This window comes from Choloepus didactylus, chromosome 1 (genome assembly GCF_015220235.1).
Source record: "Choloepus didactylus isolate mChoDid1 chromosome 1, mChoDid1.pri, whole genome shotgun sequence".
NCBI lineage: Eukaryota > Metazoa > Chordata > Mammalia > Pilosa > Megalonychidae > Choloepus > Choloepus didactylus.
Window position 1 is genome coordinate 88,848,366 of NC_051307.1, and position 21,569 is coordinate 88,869,934.

The 21,569-nt window shown below is 41.3% G+C and overlaps 2 protein-coding genes across 2 annotated transcripts in view; both read left to right on the plus strand.

Moving 5' to 3' along the window:
* Nucleotides 1-21,569, plus strand: part of CASR (calcium sensing receptor) — an 82,045-nt gene that overhangs the window by 28,336 nt on the left and 32,140 nt on the right. Inside the window, exon 2 of the mRNA XM_037836723.1 lies at nt 17,966-18,392. Within this exon, the coding sequence (XP_037692651.1) occupies nt 18,208-18,392 (185 nt within the window). The 5' untranslated portion in view covers nt 17,966-18,207. The remainder of the gene's footprint in view (nt 1-17,965; nt 18,393-21,569) is intronic.
* Nucleotides 10,238-11,025, plus strand: LOC119534407 (glutathione S-transferase A4-like). Its single transcript, XM_037836736.1, has one exon. It carries the CDS (start codon nt 10,357-10,359, stop codon nt 11,023-11,025), a length of 669 nt encoding a protein of 222 aa, XP_037692664.1. The 5' UTR covers nt 10,238-10,356.

Below are 21,569 nucleotides of genomic sequence, written 5' to 3' on the forward strand. Positions count from 1 at the left end.
TCAAACTCCTCTCTCCTGCCCCAGGTGCATTATCTGAGAATTCTACCAAAAAGAGAAAACTGGCTGGCTGCTCTCTTCATAGTACTGGGGTGGGGTCAGGCATTCTTTGGACTAACTTCTAAAAGACACCAGCGCTATTTCAGAGCAGATTCTACAAAGTGAGATCATGGAAACTGGAAGGGCCCTTTGCCTTGGGAGCGTCTGTTCCCATCTGAGGGTAGGGACAATTCTCTTTGCCTTTGGTTTTCTTGTCTGCAGAACGACTCCTGCGGTACCCACCTGCTCTGACAGCCTGTGCACCCAGGGTGTGTGCACCTAATGCCTGGCTGCTCACCCTCCCCACTGCCCTTGAGAGACTTGGGACAGGGGAGGATGTCTGTTGAGCACATTACTGCACTGTTTCTTACAGCAAAAAGACTACTTTTCAGGGCATCTAAATGACTGTGGCCACATCAATAAGATGATTTCAGAGTAACACATCATTTCTGAGATGTACACGCATTCGAGGGACACCAGCAGTCTGAGGAAGGGATGGATCAGGGAACCTGTGAATAATTAATAATAACAATAACTACCACCACCACCACCACAACAACAATAATAACAATGATACAGGGCTGGGCAGGAGTGGGTGAGAAGGGTAAACAGCAGAAGAACATTGAATTAGGAATCTGAAATCTGGTTCCTGTGGAGGCTTTGCCACTTACCACTTGTATAATGTTGGGCAAGTCACTCAGGTGATTTTATTGTTGCAGTTCTTGTTTGTTTGTTTTCAACATCATGGGACTAATAATAGTAACTTTTTCCCAGTCTAGTTCACAGGCTTGTTAATGATGTTTAATCTTTTCTTCTTATGTCTGTTCATATTTTTAAAACAAATTTGGTTTCACTGCTCCTACTGTTCTATAAATTTGTTTTTTAATTTATTTAACTGTCCGTCATGAATATTAGCCCATATCTTTAGGTGTTATTCTTACATTTTTTAAAGCAGTTTTATTGAGATATATTCACATAATATACAGTCCATCCAAGGTGTACAGTCAATGGCATTTAGCATAATTACGGAGTTGTGCATTCATCACCACAATCAATTATAGGACATTTCGTTACTCCAAAAATAGAAATCCCATATCCCTTAGCCCTCACATCTCAATCCCTCATCCTTCCCCAGTCCTACATAAACACTAATCTAATTCTGTCTCTATAGATTTATTTATATCTCATTTTATACAAAGTAATCATGCAATATGTAGTACTTTGTGTCTGGTTTCTTTCACTTAGCATAATGTGTTTTTTTAAATTATTTTTTTAATTAGAGAAGTTGTAGGCTTACATAAAAGTCATGTAAAAAATACAGTGTTCCCATATGCTCCCCCACCCACAATGTTGACACTTGGCATTGGTGTATTACCTTTGTTACAACTGATGAAAGAATATTAAAATATTACTGTTAACTCTAGTCCATAGTTTGCATTAGGTCTATTTTTCCCATATACTGTCTTATTACTAACACCTTGTAATAGTGACGTACATTTGTTATAATTCATGAAAGAGCATTCTTACATTTGTGCTATTAACCACAGCCAACATCCACAACCGGGTTCACTGTGTTATACAGTTCCCTGTTCTATCCTCTTACTTTCCTTTTAGTAAAATAAGCAACCCAAAACTTCCCCCTTTCAACCAGATTCACACACATAATTCAGCATTGTTAATTATACTCACAATAATGTGCTATAATCACCACCATCCATAGCCAAACATTTTAAATCAACTTAATTAGAAATTCTGCACAAATTAAGCATCAGTTCCCCCATTCTCTACCTATATTCTAGTTTCTAACTCCATGAGTTTGTTTACTATAATTAGTTCACATTCGTGAGGCCATACGTTATTTGTCCTTTTGTGCCTGGCTTATTTCACTCAACATAATGTCCTCGGGGTTCATCCCTGTTGTCATATGCATCAGGACTTCACTGTTTCTTACAGCTGATTAATATTCCATTGCATGTATATACTGTGTTTTGTTTATCCATTCATCAGTTGATGGGCACTTGGGTTGCTTCCATTGTTTGGCAGTTGTGAATTATGCCACTATGCACATCGGTATGCCAATGTCTGTACATGTCCCTGCTTTCAGTTATTTTGGATGTATAGCTAGTAATGGGATTGCTGGATCATATGGCAATTCTATACTTAGCTTCCTGAGGCAACACCAAACTGTCTTCTACAGCAGCTGTACCATTTTAAATTTCCAACCAGCAATGAATGAGTGTTCCTATTTCTCCACATCCCCTCCAACACTTGTAGTTTTCTGTTTTTTAAATAGTGGCCATTCTATTAGGTGTAAAATGATATCTCATGGTGGTTTTGATTTGCATTTCCCTAATACCTACTGATGTTGAGCATCTTTTCATGTACTTTTTTAGTAATTTGTATTTCCTCTTTGCAGAAATGTCTAATCAAGTTTTTTGCCCATTTTTGATTGTTTTTTGTATTTTATTGTTCAACTGCAGGATTTCTTTATATATTTTAGATATCAAACCCTTATTGGTTCTGTGGTTTCCAAATGTATTCTCCCATTGAGTAGGTTGTCTTTTCACTTTCTTGACAAAGTCCTTTGAAGTACCAAAGTTTTTAATTTTCAGTTGGTCCCCTTTATCTATTTTTGTTTTTGTTGTTGTTTATGCTTTGGGTGTAAAGTCTTAAAATCCATTGCCTAACACAAGATCCTGAAGGTGCTTCCCTATATTTTCTTCTAGGGGTTTTATGGTCCTGGATCTTATATTTAGGTCTTTGATGCATTTTTAGTTAATTTTTGTATAAGGTGTAAGATAGGGGTCCTCGATCACTCTTTTGCTGATGGATATCCAGTTCTCCCAGCACTGTTTATTGAAGAGATTATTCTGACCTAGTTGAGTGAACTTGGCAGCCTTGTCAAATATCAATTGTCCATAGATGTGAGGATCTATTTCTGAACTTTCAACGTGACTCCATTTGCCAGTATATCTATCTTTATGTCAGTACCATGCTGCTTTGAACATGTAGCTTTGTGCTATGCTTTAGAGTCAGGAAGTGTAGTCCTCCAACTTCATTCTTCTTTTTCAAGATGTTTTTGTCTATTTGGGACCCCTTGCCTTTCCAAATAAATTTGATAATTGGTTTTTCCATTCTGCAAAGTAGGCTGTTGGAATTTTGATTGGGATTGCATTGAATCTGTAAATCAGTTTGGGTAGAACTGACATCTTGAGTCTTCCTATCCAAGAATGTAGAATATCCTTTCATTTATTTAGGTCTCTGATTTCTTTTAGCAATGTTTTGTAGTTTTCTGTGCACAAGTCCTTTATGTTCTTAGTTAGACTTATTCCTAAATATTTGATTCTTTTAGTTGCTACTGAAAATGGCATTTTTTTTCTTGATTTCCTCCTCGTATTGCTCATTACTAGTGTATAGAAACACTACTGAATTTTGCATGTTGATCGTGTACCCTGCCACTTTGCTGAACTCATGTATTAGCTCTTGTAGCTTTGTTGTAGATTTTTCATGACTTTTACATGTCATCTGCAAATAGTGGAGGTTTTACTTCTTCCTTTCTAATTTGGATGCCTTTTATTTCTTTTTCTTGCCTAATTGCTCTGGCTAGAACTTCTAGCACAATGTTGAATAACAGTGGTGGCAGTGGGCATCCTTGTTTGTTCCAATTCTTAGAGGGAAAGCATTCAGTCTTTTGCCACTGAGTATGATGTTAGTTGTGGGTTTTTCATATATGCCTTTTATGTTGAGGAAGTTGCCTTCTATTCCTATCCTTCAAAGAGTTTTTTTTGTTTGTTTGTTTTTTTGTTTTTTTCAGAAAAGGATGCTGGATTTTGTCAAATGCCTTTTCTATGTCAATTGAGATGATCATGTGATTTTTTTTCCCTTTGATTTCTTAACATGGTGTATTACATTAATTGTTTTTCTTGTATTGAACCATCTTTGCATACCTGGGGTAAAACCCGCTTGATCATGGTATATAATTCATTTAATGTACTGTTGGATTCAATTTACTTGTATTTTGTTGAGGATTTTTGCATCTATATTCATTAGAGAAATTGGTCAGTAATTTTCTTTTCTTGTAGTATCTTTATCTGGCTTTGGTATTAGGGTGATGCTGGTTTAAATGAGTTAGGTAGTGTTCCCTCCTCTTCACTTTTTTGGAAGAGCTTGAGTAGGATTGGTATTAATTCTTGAAATGATTGGTAGAATTCACCTGTGAAGTCATCAAGTCCTGGGCTTTTTTTGTTGGCAGATTTTTGATAACTGATTGAATTCCCACTCCTCTCTGGATGCTGTACAGTGCTCCCTTGGCCTCTGGAGCCACAGAACCATTGTTTCAGACCTATTACATATTTTTAATGACTGCATAGTACTCCGTTATGAGACCGTACCATCTTTGCATACTAATCCTCACTTGTTGGTCAAGGAGTTTCCCATGATTTGCTATTATAAATAGTGTTGCCAGGTACAGAGAAGGGGAAGAAATCCAGGCTCCTCAAATCGAAATCACGCCTCTGGTATTTTACTTCCACAGGCCTATCTTCTGTCTCTGGCTGGGACTGGGACTCTAGAGAGAGGAGGGAAGAGGGGCTGTTCACTTAGAAGAGAGGAAGGGCAGAGTAGACAGGATGGGAGCTATGTGTGTTTATGGGGACTGGTGGGCTGGATACTTTTGCATGTGTTAGTAAAATCCTATGAGGTAAGGGCTGTCCCCATTATACTTGCTGCAGGACAGGCAACTAGCAAAGGGCTGGCCTGACCCCATAGCCACAGCCACCATGTTGAGGGGACCAGAACGAGCTTGTGCTGCCCCTCCTGAGACTCACAGGTCCCAACTCCTCCCACAGCAAACTTCCCTTTCCCTTTCCTGTCTGCACCTTCCATCCACCAATGCCCTACTCTTCTCAAATATATCCCTCAGATACCCTCTGACTTATCCTTCTTGGGCTCAGTCACATCATTAGCATTTTATTGTAAGTCAGCTTACACTCAAGATTCTTACGGTTATCACAGTTGCTTTACACAGACTTGCCTATTGTCAAGATTGTAAAACTCCTTGTTTGAGTTTAAAATTTAATAATCCTAAAACACTATGAAGATACTACATGCTAAGGGTGTGTTTTATTGTAAACAGTCTCAAATTTTTAAATATATAAATACATTTTTCAAGCCTGTAAAACACTTTTTGCCAACTTCTACACTCCTCACTTCCACTTCACCTTCAAAATGATGACACACACCAGTAGCAAAATTTTCTACTATCCTACTCGAGTATATGGAATTCATGTGCATTTATATTAAGGTGTATTTATTGTTTATTTAATCACTTCCGGTGACACTGGACCAAGTCCACTGGAGTCTACACAATTCCCTGCAACTAAGAAGTCATTAACTAAAATGAGGGAGTGAACTAGACCTCTGACCAAATCTAAAATTCTGTATCATTTGGACTTATTATTTTGAGGTACTAGAGGGATAGGTCTTTCCATTGTGGTTTACTTCCTTTTGTAGAAAGTTTGCACACTAAAAATAAATTTTGAAATAATAAGCCTGCCATCCCTTACTGAAGTAAACTCTGAAGCGAGAGGATGAACGTTCATATCCTAGTCCTAGCACTGCTCGAGTCTGGCTGTGCGACCCTGGCAAGCCACTTTAGCTCTCCGAACTTCAGTTTACACGTTTGTAAAATGGGAGGATTTGGGCTCAAAGTATTCTGAGATTCCTGTCCTGGCATTGTTAGATTCTAATTACGTATGCATTACGCTCAGAAGTTTTTTTCTGGTCTTAAGTTATCAATAACCTCTTGCGGAGCCTAGCGCTTTTGCCGCGGTGCGTGCGCGGGGGCAGCGGTTCTGAGGACTAGCCCGCGTGGACCAGAAAAACGGAAAGGCGGCCCGAGGGGGCGCCTCTTTTAGCTCCACGCATTAAGTCAAAACAACCTCTCTTCCCTGCTGACGCTACGGTCCGGCTGGGGCTGAAAATCGATCCGCGATCGTTCTGCTCCAGCACCGCCTGCCCTGCAGCGGATGCGGGCGCGTGGAAGGCGCGGGCGGAAGCGCCGAGCGCCGCGCGGGAGAGGCCCGCGGGGGCTGCTGACAGCAGGGAAAGGAACCTGCTTCCCAGGGGGGCGTCCTCTCGCCCCTGCAATTCCCTGCCACTGGACAGAGGACGGAGGCTGGGTGGCAGGGAGGAGGGAGACCCTCTCACCAGAGTAAGGCGAGGGAGGGGAGAAGCAGAGTGGCCGCTTCTAAGCCCAGCCCTTTACTGAGGCTTCGCTGGCATAGAAGAGACTTCCCGGGACCCATCCAACCTGTGCTACCAGCAGCTCGTTCCTGTCTCCTGATCTCTTCTAGTCCTGTCCCTTCGGCTAGGCTTCTTCAGCCAAAAGGGGTTTCTTTTCTTTTGGTTTTTTCACAAATATGCTTCCAAGTTATTGCATTGATCTATTGATTGATTCATAAAGCATCAGGGATTTTTCACACTTAAAACCCACCTCCCTCAAAAAAGTAGTCCCCTGGAGACCATGAAATCTACAACTTTCCCTGCTTGTTCTGCTTGCCGTTGGTTCAGATTTTTTGCAGCTTTCTGAGTGCCACCCTCTGGCCTGCAGTCACCTTAGAGACATTGAAAAACATCCCATCCCTCACTCCCCTTCCCCAAACTCCCACTGTAGGGATGTGTCAAACAGCTAATCCCATCCAGTTTTTGGACAGGATGCTAACTGCATCTAGGAGGGCACCATTTATCTGACTCAGTTGCTGGGTGGTGTGTCCAGCTTTTTGCCCAGTTTTCTCTCATCATCATATACCTGCTCTTCAAAGGCAGATATGCTGTGGGTGAGTTAAACCAAGTGCATTCTGGAACTGAGAGGGGAAGAAGGGTAGCAAGTCACCATCCTGCTCAGTCCAAGTAAAGGCACTAAGGATTGTCAATAGCATCATCCTACTAAGAACTAATGTTTATTGAGCATTTATTATGTGCTAGGCTCTATGCTAAGTTTTTACAAGTATTATTTTTGAATAGTCCTTACAGTAACCCTAGTATTGTTATTCCTGTGTTACAGATGAAGAAATGGAGGCACAGAGATTAAATGACATGCCCCAAGTCATCAGGTAGTAGTTGTCAAGGCAGAAATTTGAACACTGGGTCTGTCCAGAGCCTGTGCCTTTAACTGTTGTGCTCTGCTGCCTCTCATCTTGGATAAACACTTTGGTGTAAAGAAAAAGATACTAGACTGGGAATGAGGATAACTACTTTAGTGTTATCTTGGGCAAGTCACTTAACCTTGCTTTAAAGGTACATGAACCATCTGAAATTAATAAAATTATGTGCAGATGTGTATTTTCCCAGCAAGAGTAGCCATAGCTTTCATCAGCATCTGAGAAAGAGCTGCACTCTCTCTTCTCCTGTTTCAGGGGTTTGAAAGGGTTCTTGGCTGCACACGGGACTGCATGTCCAGATAGAGATCACAGGAAGGATGACACTGGGATAGGATTATCAAATTCACCCTCCATCTACTTGCAACACCTCAGCATTTTTACTTTAGCCTGTTACATTTTTTACATGCAACCAGACTCTTAAGTTTGTATTGAGGCTTCAAGAAAAGATTTCAAAACCTTTTTGTTGTTGTACTACTGTAAAAAGATTTTGAGTGGAATGGAGGCTTTGCCAGACTTGAGGTAAAGCATCCATTCGTTTTGTTCATTCACTCAACATATACGTATTGAGCATCTGCTATATCCCGAGAATACAGCCATATACAAGACAGATATGTCCCTGTGCCAATTTGAGACTGTTATGGACCCCAGAAGAGCCATGATCTTTTAATCCAATCTTGTTGGGTGGAATTTTTTGATTGAATGTTTCCATGGAGATGTGACACATCCAGATGTGGGTGAGACCTTTTGATTAGATCATTTCCATGGAGGTGTGACCCCACCCATCCAGTGATTAGTTCACTGGAGTACTTTAAGGGAGCTCACAGAGAGAAGGAGCTCCAAGAATCTGAGAGAGACATTTTGGAGAGAAGCTAAGATATGTAATCCAGAGTTTGCCCCTGAGAGAAGTTAAGAACCGACATAGACCCAGATGCTTGGAGATGCTGGGAGATACAGACAGAAGGACATTTGGAGATGTTAAGCTAAGAGATGAAGCCCAGAGTTTGCCCTGGAGAAGCTAAGAGAGAAATGCCACAGGAGAACAAGCAAGGACTCATAGGAGCTGAGAGAGAGAAGTGAAGACAGAAGCCCAGAGACACTTTGGAGAAAGCCATTTGAAACAGAACCCAGGAACAAAGGACCAGCGGACACCAGCCACGTGCCTTCCCAGCTGGCAGAGGTGTCCCAGATGCCATCGGCTGTTCTTCAGTGAAGATAGTAACCTAATAAATCCCCTTTATAAAAGCTAATCCATTTCTGGTATTTTACATAATGGCAGCATTATCAAACCATGACAGTCCCTGACTGCATGGACTGTGGCAGGGAAGTGCCAGGAAGATGTACAGAGCATTATGAGAGTGAGATCTGGAGAACTGGGAAGGGCTTCCTTGAGGAAGTGGTGTTTGAGCAAATTCTCAAAGGATAAGTAGAAATTATCCTACTTTTGGGTCCCTGTATCAGCTGCAGCACCAACTAGCTATGTGACATTGGGCAAGGCAGGTAACATCGCCGATCTTCCATTTCTTTAACTTAAAGATGAGAGGTTCAAACTAAATGGTTTCTAAAGTCCTTTTCAGTTCCACTATCCTGTGGTTTTTTGACTTCAGTGAAAGTTAAATGGTCAGTGAGAAAGAGAAAAACAGCCCCTGATGTCCAGGAGCTGGCCTGGTAGCTGCGGCATGGCCTCAGTATTCTCCTGAGGAACAGTAACAATTTCACAGAACATCCACATCAAACAAAGCACTCTACACCATCACATGTCAAAACAAAACAAGACCACTCTGCCATCATGTCAGATCGTGTTCATTTGCCCAAACCACAAAAATGACCAAACATCCCCCTGCATGGCTAATATAGTGACAGCTGCTGCTTTACCAATTACAAAGCTTTAGCCCTGCTCTGGTCTTCCTTCCTCCTAGAAAACATTTATTAAGATACCAAATCCTAGAATTACCCCTGCTTCCTGGCATCATGCAAAGTTCTGCTTCCTTAAACTGTCTCCAAAATCACCTAACACAAGCCCAAACCCTTTAAGACCTTTCTAGGACCTTCTTACTGAGAAGCCCCAGAGTCCTCCCTCTCTGCAATGAGTAACAAACCCAATTTGTTCAACCACCCTGGTGCGGGACCGGGCATACAGTGTTTGCAGTCCCTTCAGGGCTTCTTGGATGCTAGCAGTATTTCTATTTCCCAGCCAAACCACACCAATCATACCTTCCCTTGGAGTCATCTTCACAGCAACTCCTGTAACCAAAAACCAACGAATGGAACTGACTCATTTGTCATTATCCAAGGGGGCAAAAAGGTTGCTGCTGGTGATTCAACTTACTGGCTTGGACTTCCCACACTTAGCTAGAAATTTTTTTCACTGGGGGAAAGTCCTCACCACTCTGCCCACTCTATTCAGTTCATGTGAATCAATGGTAAACAAACCAGAGCCCTTTTGCCTCCTGAGTCAGACCACAAGCAAGGGGGAAGAAGTGACCTGTGTCTCTGACCACAAAATAAATTATTGGGATCTTATTCCTCTGATTGAGAAAGCTAGTGAACTCAGCAACTTTTAACTTGCAGAAACCATTGTTCACACCAGGCACATGGCTATTTCCAAAGCTGTCAGTGCCCAGTTTATGGCAAAAGTTGTGTTTTCTGTATGTTCAGTCTAATGCAGGATCAACAAACTTTTTCTGTAAAAAGCCACATATTCAATATTTAAGGCTTTATGGGCCAGTCTCTGTTGTAACTAGTCAACTCTGCCCCTATAGCACCAAAGCAACTGTAGATAATATGTACATGAACAAGCAGGCCTATGTTTCAATAAAACTTTATTTTCAAAAACAGGCAGGCCAGATTTGGCCCACGGGACTATAGTTTGCTGATGCCTGGTCTAAACTGATCAACACATAAGCCCAGTTGAATAAGAAGAGGAATAATAACTTTTGTCCATAATTTTTTAAAGAGTGTTTTTCTCATTAGAGAGATTATGAGAAGACTTACAAATCAGCTTGGAAACTTCTAGAAGATAAAAGAAAAAGAGGGAGACAGACCTGGAAACTGAAAAAGACTGGGGCTTTCTCCACTGAGCTGAAAAAGAAACAGACAGTCTCCTTCAGACCCAGTCCAAGGCGACCCTCCGGCTCTCCAAGAAAACCCTGACCCAGAAGTCATGGCAGCCAAACCCAAGCTCTACTACTTTCATGGCCGGGGCAAGATGGAGTCGATCCGCTGGCTGCTGGCTGCAGCTGGAGTGGAGTTTGAAGAAGAATTTATTGAAACAAGAGAACAACATGAAAAGTTGAAGAAGGAGGGGCGCCTGCTTTTCGACCAAGTGCCTTTGGTTGAAATGGATGGACTGCGGCTCACACAGACTAGAGCCATCCTCAGCTACATTACTGCCAAGTACAACTTGTACGGGAAGGACCTGAAGGAGACAGCCAGGATCAATATGTATGCTGATGGCACATTGGACCTGATGATGATGATCGCATTGATGGCGTTCAAACTGCCTGAGGAAAAAGAGGAGAGCATTGCTTCAGTCCTGAAGAAAGCTAAAAACTGTTACTTTCCCGTCTTTGAAAAGATTTTGGAAGACCATGGAGAGGATTTTCTTGTTGGCAACAAATTCAGCTGGGCAGACATACAGCTGATAGAAGCTATTTTAATGGTGGAAGAACTCAATGCTTCTGTTCTTTCTGACTTCCCTCACCTACAGGCATTTAAAACCAAAATCAGCAACATCCCGACAATTAAGAAGTTTCTGCAGCCTGGGAGTCAGAGAAAGCCACCCCCGGACAGCCGCTATGTTGAAGTCGTCAGGAACATTTTGCAGTTCTAGTGACCAGCAGACCTTATGGCACCAACAGTGGTGATTCAGTGGCACCATCGGCACACGCCATCTGTAGTGGATAACTAAAGCCAGTGGTAGATACTAGGGGTAGAGCATCTGAAAAAAACAAGAGCTGGCTGCCATCAATGACAAATGCCAATTAAATGTAATATAAAACCAAAAAAAAAAAAAAGAAAAGAAAAAGAGGGAGAGAAGAGAGAAGAAAGCAAAAATCAGAGGACAGAATTTTGTTTCAAAAGAGGAATGAGGGAAAGAGCTCCTTATAAGTCCTCTCAGTAGCAGGCTGACTCTGGGAGCCTCTCCTTGCCCTGAGCTCACTCACTGCAGCTCAGGAGCACACTGAGAGACACTGAGAGCACACCAGAGAACCACAGATTGCAGCCTGTTTAGGACCATTCCTGCTGAGCCCCCAGGAAGGGCTCCTGGGAAAGAGGACGAGGACCAGGGAGTGCCGGGCAGAGCAGATTCGTGAGGATGACTTCCAACAGCACCTTCCAAACAGGGTCCCCACCTTCCCCTTTGGGGCTAATGCACCGGTTGTAAGGAACAGGTACCCACTTTGTAAATTTGAAAAAGGAGATCAATAATGAAAAATGTGGGTTTAAAAGTAGAGCCCACAGGACTTGATGGAGAAACTGATAACCAGTAGGTAAATCCCCTCCATTTAGTGGGAAGAGGAGCCGAGAAGTGGTAGATCTGTGGGTACTGGCCGTATACTCTTTGTTCACAGATGGTATATACTGATAATAGATTCAGAAAGTGTGATCTGGTAGGCTCACAGATGCTTATCCATTGCTAAAATTAATTTAATGAAGAAATATAAGTGGGCCAGGCATGGACCTTGATGAGGATTATGATTAATCCAATTTTGTGCACCTGATGTCCAATTAAAATGGAAAGAATTCCCATAATAAATAGATTTCATGCTATAATTGAAAGTAAGGTTAGTCCTCTGTGACCTAAAATTATATTATTGAGATATACTAGGGTGCACTGACAAATCCTTTTGATCACTAAACGTCATGCAACTTTTTCAAGAAGTTGTGAATTCCAACTCCTACACATGGTATAAAATTGGCCACCATGATCCAAACATTCATGAGTCGGAAGGTCTGAACCAGATAAACTTCCCAGATCCCCCTCACCTCTAAAACTGTATTTTTTATTAACCTTACTTTCAAGATTCTGGACAGAGAATAGCATTTGTTGTCACACTTTTTTTCTATTTCTTCTCTTTTTTTCTTTCTCCTTGAGGTAGCATCATTAACTCCTAGCACAGAATTTATCATTCCATGGGCATTGCATACATTTATTCATTCACTCAGCAGTCATGCATGGAACCCCTCCATGTACCAGGCCAGAACATGACAGATGAGGTCCTGTCGTCAAGGAGTTCAAGCACTAATGAGGGTTAGTTTCCTCTCCTCCTTTATCTCCTTTATTTGTTTTGTCTGGGCTCCTGTCTCCCCACTTTGCTTGGCACCCAGTGTCATTCCCCACCACTCTTGTTCATCCTTTTTCCTCCCTTTCCTGAGAGAGCTTTTTGCAATGACTAACAGGAACACAGCTCAGCTGGTTTTTATCACGCTCCTGTCCTTGCATTTTTCCGACTCAATTAAGCCATTACCAGGCTAAATGAGGCATGGACTCCCCGATAGTCACACCTGTTGTCAGGGAGATGGAAGGTAAGAACCTGCGCAGCTGGCGGGCACATGGCAGGTGTGACTTGAGGGAGGCAGCCCAGGGTGACCAGGCCCTGTTTGTGTGCTACCCCCAGTGCTGAGAGAGGGCCCTCCTTTGAAACAAGTTGTCCCTTGCTTCAAGAAGGAGTGAAATCTGACATAGAACTGGGGATGGTCGCATTGGTAATGTCAGACAAGATGTCCCCAATTCTTTGGCAAGTGTGCACCAGGTATGTATAAAAATTCATATTGTGGATGTGTCCTCCCAAGAGGTAAAGAAAGCTGCAACCAAAGCCAGCTCCACAGGTTTTGTGATTAATGGTTGAACATTCTCAGGTTTTGCCCTGTACTCCTTCAATAAAACACACACTCTTACCTGTCTGCAATAGTGGCTTCAAACCCTAATGTCAGTATTCTTTATAATCAGTGTGACGAAAGAGGGCAAAGAAGACGATACAATCATCCAGAGACAAATCAATATATTCAGCCTATGAAGATAAATTATCTCTATTGGAAACTGGATTTGATTTCATAGCCATCTTTTTTTCTGGGCAACCTATAATTTTTATTTCTGCAACCTAGTAATTGAGAAATTGTAGGTTTTGAGCTTACCATGCCTTTAATTTATTGAGTGAGCCAGAGAAGTCTGTGCCTCAGTTTTCCTTATTTGAAATATGAGTGAAACCATTCTGGTCTGCAGTTACACAATTTCCAGAAACCTGAAGCCAAAGTGCAGGAGTTGGGGGGTAGCTTTCATTTTGTTGAAAACTGAAGTGTTGCCATGCTGACCCACAAATTCACCTTGCCATCCTCGTTTAATTTGCCGTTAATTCTGGAGCTTGGATGAGCCATGCACCCACTGTTTGGGCAAGCACAAGTTCAGCAGGTAGTATTTGGGCATCCATTCAACACCAGGCCTCTTGTTCAATGCTTTGTGTACAACTATGATGGAGACCCCTGCCATCAGGAACCTTCAGTCTCATGGAGCAACCACTTCCCTCTTCTGTCCTGCAACTGCCTAACCAGCCCCTGATTTTCACTCTTTGCACTTCTTTAATTTGTTCATTAAATATTTAAGGAGCACCTGCTAAGTTCCAGGCTCTGTGCTTGATGCTAGGCTACAATGGTGAAGAAAAGAGACAGGCCCCACCTTCATGAAGTTTCCAGTCCCTACCTCAGCTTTATTCTCTCTCCTGGCAATCACCAGGCAGAAAATGCCATGACTCCCTCTTTGCTCCCCCAACACTTCATTCATACCTCTTCATAGCACTTGCATCACTGGATTATAATACATCTTTTCTGACTCCTTTTAAACCATGAGCACCTTGAAGGCAAAAATTTCAGCTTTCCCTACTCTCCTGCACTCTGTCTAGCACATAGAGAAGCTCAATAAATATTTCTTGAATGAATAAATAATTGTATGAATTTACAGGCGCATGAACCTAAGAAGCCCACAGACCACATCTCTTGGATGAAGACCTTAAATGGGCAATTATCTAGCCACACTGAAACACACCTCATGATGTCAAGGACCTTCTGAATATAAAACCAACTGGTCCACAGGTCATTTATTCTCCCAGGATGTGTCTGCCATTGAGAAAAAAGAACAATTACTATCTTCAGCTATTTGCAATATATATATATATATTTTGCAGGAGGGCAAACATGATCATATATGATTTAGATGGAAAAAACTTATAGTAAGGAGAGAGCAAATGAATTGATTTGTGACTCTCAGATTGATTGATACTGTTAGATATAGATGCTTAATAATAAATATATAACAGTGATTTAAACAAGCTAGAAGTTTTTTTTTTCTCTGTCACATGACAGTCCAGAAATGGTCTGATATTGAGGTGCTTTTCCATTGAAACCTTCAGCTCATGGCCCCATCATTTCCTAGGATATGGCTCTTATGCTCTTGGTTCAAGACTTCTTGGGCTCCAGAGCTCCAGCTGTCATCCACCTCCACAAAGCAGAATGGGATGGGGAGGGGGAGGATGAAGGGGCAAAGAGCAAACACCAACTCTCCCTTAAGCAAGGTTCCTGGAAGCTTCCACAAGGCACTTTTAGCTTATACCTATTGACTAAATCTTAGGCATATGGCTACAACATAATCATAAAGGAAGTTAGGGAAAGTTGTCTGTATTTTGGACAGCCACTTGTCCACCTAAAACTGTTTTACTGTGGCATAAAAGAAGTACAGATATGGAGTGGAGAGGGAGTACAATTGTCAGTCTTTGCTGCCTACACTAAAACTGAAGTGTTGTGATTATTCAAGATCTTTTTTATTCTATTTATGGCCAGCTGTAGTCTCAAAGACAAGCTCCAGTTAAGCCACTATGCTAGGATCGCACTTGCTACTACTATGGTTGTTGATGTATTGGGGAAAGAAGGAAGGAAGTAGAGAGAAAAGAAAGCTTTTGCAACAGGGAAAGTGGGAGGCACTGGCAAGAGGAGTGGAAAGGAAGACAGAGGAGAGAAATATTGGTGGCAGAAGGGAAAGGGAGGCTCTAGGAAACTCTCGGCTTTGGAAACAAATTAGAACCTGGTACTGGGTCTAAAACGAGTGGATTGCTCTTTTAACTGCTGCAAATTGACCCAAAATCTCTCCTTCAATCTATTACTTCTCACCATGAATTTTATGCTGAATAGACTAATGAAGTTAATAAATTTCTCCAAGTAGTTAATCTTTCACAGGAAAAAAATAACTGGTCTTAGTGACTTACCCTAGCCAGTTATAATGGCTTTCCTAATTCAGTACATGGGTCTCCTTAAAGTTCTGTGTTCTGAAGGCGTTCTTATTTCAAGTGGCCAGAATTTCTCACTTAAGTAAGTTAAATATACAGAGAATCTAGTCCCCCATCTAGAAAGGGGAATTAATTTGTCTCACCTTCTTTACAAAAGTGTTGTATTTATGGACCTGACACAACGCCTGGTTCAATAAATACTAGTTTCTTTCTCCTTCCAAGTACTTTCTTTCTTATGCATTCATTTGAAATCATTTATTCAGCAATTACTATTTCAGGCATGATGCTAAGTGCTAGGGAGCAAAGTTGAGTTTAGTTGCAGAAAATAAAGTTGCAATTTTTTTTTCCACTATGACTATATGACCAAGGATTTTGAAGCCAAAAATCTAAAAGCAGGACTGGTGTCAGAAAACTGCAATGTTCATGGATGTTCAGACATTATGTGAATATCCTCAGAAATGGTTCTAAAGGCAGTTATGAATACCTGACATCTGCTGGAGCACACCTTTCATACAACATCCAGCACACTCTCCCAGGATGGCTGTTGGAGGAGGAGGTGGGGTTCCCAAAGGACACGGAGCAGCAAGCATATCACAATGGTTGTGATATGGCTTAGGCTTTGGAATCAGTTGTGCATATAACTATAATAAAACTTGATGAAATCTTCAAGAGAGGAAGTCCAAGATCCAAGATTTAAGAGACTACAGCAATATATAGGGACTACCTAGCCTGAGGGTTTAGGGAAGGCCCCCAGAGACTCGGTAAGTTGCCTGCTGCACAACTGAGGGGGGATTGGGGACTGAAATCCAGCCCATGCTCTCCTTCCCAAACTGTGCCCCTTGGTGCAAGGCTGTGTCGGCCCCTAGAAGTTCTTTTCTTCATTCACACAAAAGCCCCACTTGCCAAGCCATGCTCAGCCCACCCCCACCCCCTACTTTTGGGGACATCTGAAAGTTGAACTATTGATAAATAGATGTTATCCAGGCAAAGTTTAGGCCAGAGGGACCAAGGAGGGGTAACAGGATGTGTGCATGTGTGAGGTCTGGGAGTTTAAAAAAGCATGTTGTACTTGAGGACCTGAAGGAAGTTCAGTATGGCTGAAATGTGGGATTCAAAGGGAAGACTAGCAAGAGTGAGGCTGGAAAGATATTCATCACAGCCACTATTTTCTGTTAGATTACTGGTGGCACTGTGCTAATGGTTCTCCATGCATTATTTTATTAAGACCAGAGAGGCTAAGTGACTTTTTTGAAGTCAAAGTTAGGAAGTAGTGGAACAATAATTCAAATCTAGGCTTAACTCCAGAGCTTGTGTGCCAAACCACTTGTTTTACTGTGTTCAAAGATTTAGAAAGGTTGATTGCAAAAGGGCAAAACTGGAGATGGAAAGGCCAGTTAGGAAATTATTGCAGAAATCCAGGCCAGATATGATGGTGGATTAAGATGGCCTTGGAAAGGGAGAGGAGTGGATGGATTCCAGAGAGATTTAGGAAATAGAATCTGTAGGACTTGGTGATTGCTTGAATATGAAGATCAATGATGAGAGAAGGGAGAAGGCAAGGATGACTCCATATTTTGTGTCTTTGGGGGTGAAATGCCATTTGTGGGGAAAGAAAACAGCAAAAGAGGAAAAAGTCTGGGAGAGAGATGAGTTTAAGGCCTAAGTTGGAAGCACCTCTGGAACATCCAAATGGAGATGTCCAGTTGTCGGCTCAGTGCTTAGTCTTGAAACTCAGGAGAGGCTGTACATTTAGCCAACATCAACACGTAATTGGTAATTGACCCATCAGGTGGGTGAGATCATCCAGTGAGGGGGTGTAGAGTAGAACGATCAGAGAGCTCCTACTAGACTAATTAGGTTAGTGGAAAGGCTTTTCCCCAGATCCCAGCTCTTGAGCTTTGTAGAACGTAATCTGACCCATTATTTATCTGAATCCTTGACAAGAAGGATTCTTAAAAGCTTATAGGATGTCTGTTACACACTGGAACCAGGGACCTGTGATGATGAGGAGGCACAGAAACAGGGTGGGGTGGGTGGTGGGTACCACATTCTATTTATTTAAATAAAGAATAAGATTCCTTTTCTGACATGTTTGCTTGGTTTAAAGTCAACTTTAAGTCTAAGTATGACTCATTCTATATTTTATATAGAATAGATATTCTGGATGAACTAAAATCAAAATTATTATAATGTAAAGAACTGCCACTATTAGCCAACTGTATGTATTATCTAAGCAGAAGAATGAATTAATTAAAATCTAGTGGCAACAGCATTGGAGGCCTTTGCTTATCAATGCCCCTTTAAAATGTGGCCTCTCTTCACTGAACATAGTCCTTCTCAGACACAGGCAGTTGAAATTTTCTCTATGCCATGCCTTTCCAAGCCGCTATCCCTAAGACCCTGAAAATGGAAATTCTGAGCCACCTCTGTTCCAGCCATCACAACAAGATGGGATTTAGGCTTAGTTGGATTCATCTTGTTTCTCTTTTCTTTTAGCAAGCATCATCGATGGTCTCTACGTGATGTGGCTTCTGAAATCTCCTGGACCACCCACCTTACTAGTCCACAGTGGAGAAAGCAGAAATGGAAATTCAAACACCACAGCTTCCATTCTGTTGTTAATCACTCTGTAAACATGTGCCCTCACCACAGGGAGTGAACTGCACCGAGGGGGAAAGTTCGTGGGGTCCCCAAACCATCAGCACTCTTTCCTCCTCCCCTGGAGAGAAAGCAGAACCATGGCTTTTTATAGCTGCTGTGTGATCCTCTTGGCATCTGTCTGGTGCACGTCTGCCTATGGGCCTGACCAGCGAGCCCAGAAGAAAGGGGACATTATCCTTGGGGGACTCTTTCCTATTCATTTTGGAGTAGCAGCCAAAGATCAAGACCTCAAATCAAGGCCAGAGTCCGTGGAATGTATCAGGTAAGGGAAGGAGTCAAGTCTGAAAGTCTCTTCTCTTCTGGGTAGTTAGAGAAAAGCTGTATGAAACCCAAAATAATACTTTTTTCAAACTTGGTTCTGTTTTTAAATATGGCAATTGGTGGTCATGTTGACACTTATTATGTTTTCCTTTAAAAAAATTTTTTTTTTCCAAAATAAAATATCAAGGATGCTGAGTGGGAAAATTCACAGCCTGCTAAAGCATGTGCCCTGTGATTTGGTAACCAAGTCATCACCATTCACCTGGTGGCAGCACAGCTTATGAAAGACTGAGTATCTAGAAGGAAATTTAATATAGGTCTTGCGAACCTGAGTAGTAAAATCCCCCATTGATCTTCCGTGATACCTAAGTGTTGGCTGTTCCACTCTGTTTGTTTGTTTGTTTGTTTTAAAGGATTTTAGAGTTGAAAGAAACCTCAGTAGTTGGCATGACTCGGTCACCTTCAAAATGCAATTTGAAAAGTAGCAAGCTGAGTTCATAAAGGCTGAGAGATCCCAAATAGTGTCAAGAGGCTATCCTGGAGGTTTCTCTTATGCAGGCTCCACCTGGACATTCCAAATGGCCACAGTATGCCATGCCCTTACCAATAGTAGCCCCCAAATACCTAGGTCCCTATCTGGATTCTATAAAATATGCACTCACTAAGTTTTATCTCTCAGAAACTTAAATCCACCAGAGTGGTTCCTATGCCAGACAAGTCCTAAAACCCAGAGGCAACAGCCTCTTTAAGAACAACAATCAGATGCAGCCCCATTCCCCATACTGTCAACATCCCCTTTCAATATGAACACGTTAGGGTACTCACTGTCTAGACAACCCTGAAGATGGAGGAAAAGATTAAGTGAGAGGAAGGGGTAGTAACAAGCAAGATAAGATTTAACAAAGGTCTATGAATATTGAAACTTTATATAAATATATATATATCTATATATATTTAGATGCTGGGGTGTTGGAATAGCTAGAAGGAGGTCAATGACATGGTGGAACTGTAACCGATAACATCCTTTGAAATTTGCTCTATAGCTACTCATTGAATTGTTCTTTGAAAGTCTTCACTTTTCTGTATATACCCTGTATTGCATAATAAGGAAAGAACTGAAACTGGGGAACTGTAACACATTGCAATTTTTTAAATTACCTGTATAACTGCTTGTTGAGCTGTACATCAAAAGTTAACAATGTTCTGTATGTATGTTATATTTTACAATAATAGAAATAGCTGAAGTTGTAGAACTGTGACCCATAACATTCTCTGAAGTTTGTTCTCTAACTACTTGTTAAATCGTACCTTGAAAGTTATCACTGTTATGTATATATGTTAAAGTTCACAATTTAAAAATGCATTTCAAAAAAGACAAAAGAAAAAAATGCAATTTGTAGTATTTTGGAACCATTCCCATTAGAGAGCTGAAATTCACCCCCTGCAAACTGTAGCTTTATCTCCTGGAGAGGCCTAAGAATGCATCTAACTGTCTCGATGGACAGCTCTTCAGCCATTTGACAGAAACTAACATGTCCCCTTAAATCTTTTCTTCTCAGGCCAAATAGTCCCAGTTTTCACAACAGTTCTTCCATGGCATGATTTTTAGATCCCTCCCTATTCTGGTTGCCCTCCATCTGTATGTTCCCTAATTTATCATGATTCCTTTAGAGTATGGCATCCAGAACCAGGCATGGCTCCTTCATGTAGGATCTGAGTTCTGCAGACTACCATGGGATATATCACCTCCTTTGACCAAGACATTAGAAAACAGTAATGCACCCCTAGTCTTGACCCATCATCTGAGAAGGAGTCGGACTTTCTCTCTGGACTTCCCAAAGGGAAGTCTTCCTGATAGCTGGAAAATGAAAATGAAAACTAAGATTGTTCCAACAAAACTGGACTTCTGTTCCTGTTCTAAGGAGAGCTTGCAACTTATATAACCTTTTGATACTTTTTCTTATGAATGCAGAAAAACTAAGTGCAGAATTTCACTGATGCTGATTATATCCTCCACATAAACCATATGGACAAATATCCTCTTTGTGTACCCCTCTGGACAGCATTGTGGACATGCCACATATACCTAAGATCAAGCAAGAAGCTTGCTCTGAAATAATATATTTTTTAAAATTATATTTGAAAAATGATAACTTTAGTAGTGTAGATGATATAAAGCAAAATTCTGTGTTATCTCTTAATAACTTTGCAGGTTTAAAACAAACAAGTAAACAAAAAGAAATACTGAAGAAGATGACTAAGGGGAATTGTCATTCTAAAAGTTAGAATAGGACCACTAAGAACCTGAATGATACAACGGAGTATAACAGATTGCATTTCTCACCTCCTGGCATTGAGTCCAAGAAAGAAATCCTACAATATAAAGGGAGAATCTAATGAGTTATGTTTTCTCCTTTGGCTACTGACACACTAATGATACACATATATTGAGCCCTCACTCGGAGCCAAGTCCCAGCTAGTGAGAACTATGTCACTGACTCATTACTCTTTGCTTATTTGCTTGATTTTTGTAAAAATTTTTTCTTCTTTGAAAACCAATGCATGTTCATTCTTAAAAAATAGAAAGTGTAAATAAGCTGAAAGCACACAATTTTAAAACTCATCATTCCACCACCCAAAAACAACTGGGTTTGTATGTAGCTTTCCTATGCATATTTGTTTTTTTGTTTGTTTGTTTAAAAAAAGGAGGTTAAAAGGAAGTTACTCATCTACCCATCCCCATTGACCTCCAGGCATGTTATCTAAATTTGTGATTCTGAAAATCTGAGGTTGTTTTTAGGCTCCCACATATTGAAATCCTAATGGAATTTATAATTCCCCTGGTCCTTTTTTTTTTTCTTTAATTCACGTACCTCACATCAGCTACTTCAAATTCGTTACTGGATGAGGCAAATATAAATTACTGATTGTATTGTACTAGTAACAGCCTTCGGTGTTATTGCTCCCTACTTCTACGTGAGGCTCCATGCTGAGAACTGGATGTAATCACCTCATGTCGTCTTCCTCACAGCCGCCCTGTAAGATGGGTGTTATCCCCACTCTACCGAGAGCACTTTGAGGCCCAAGGAGCACAACGTCATGAAACCAAGGAGTAATTGAGCCATGGTTCACCCCCAGCTCTGCCCTTCCCTTACTCTAAAGTATTGCCCACCGTTTT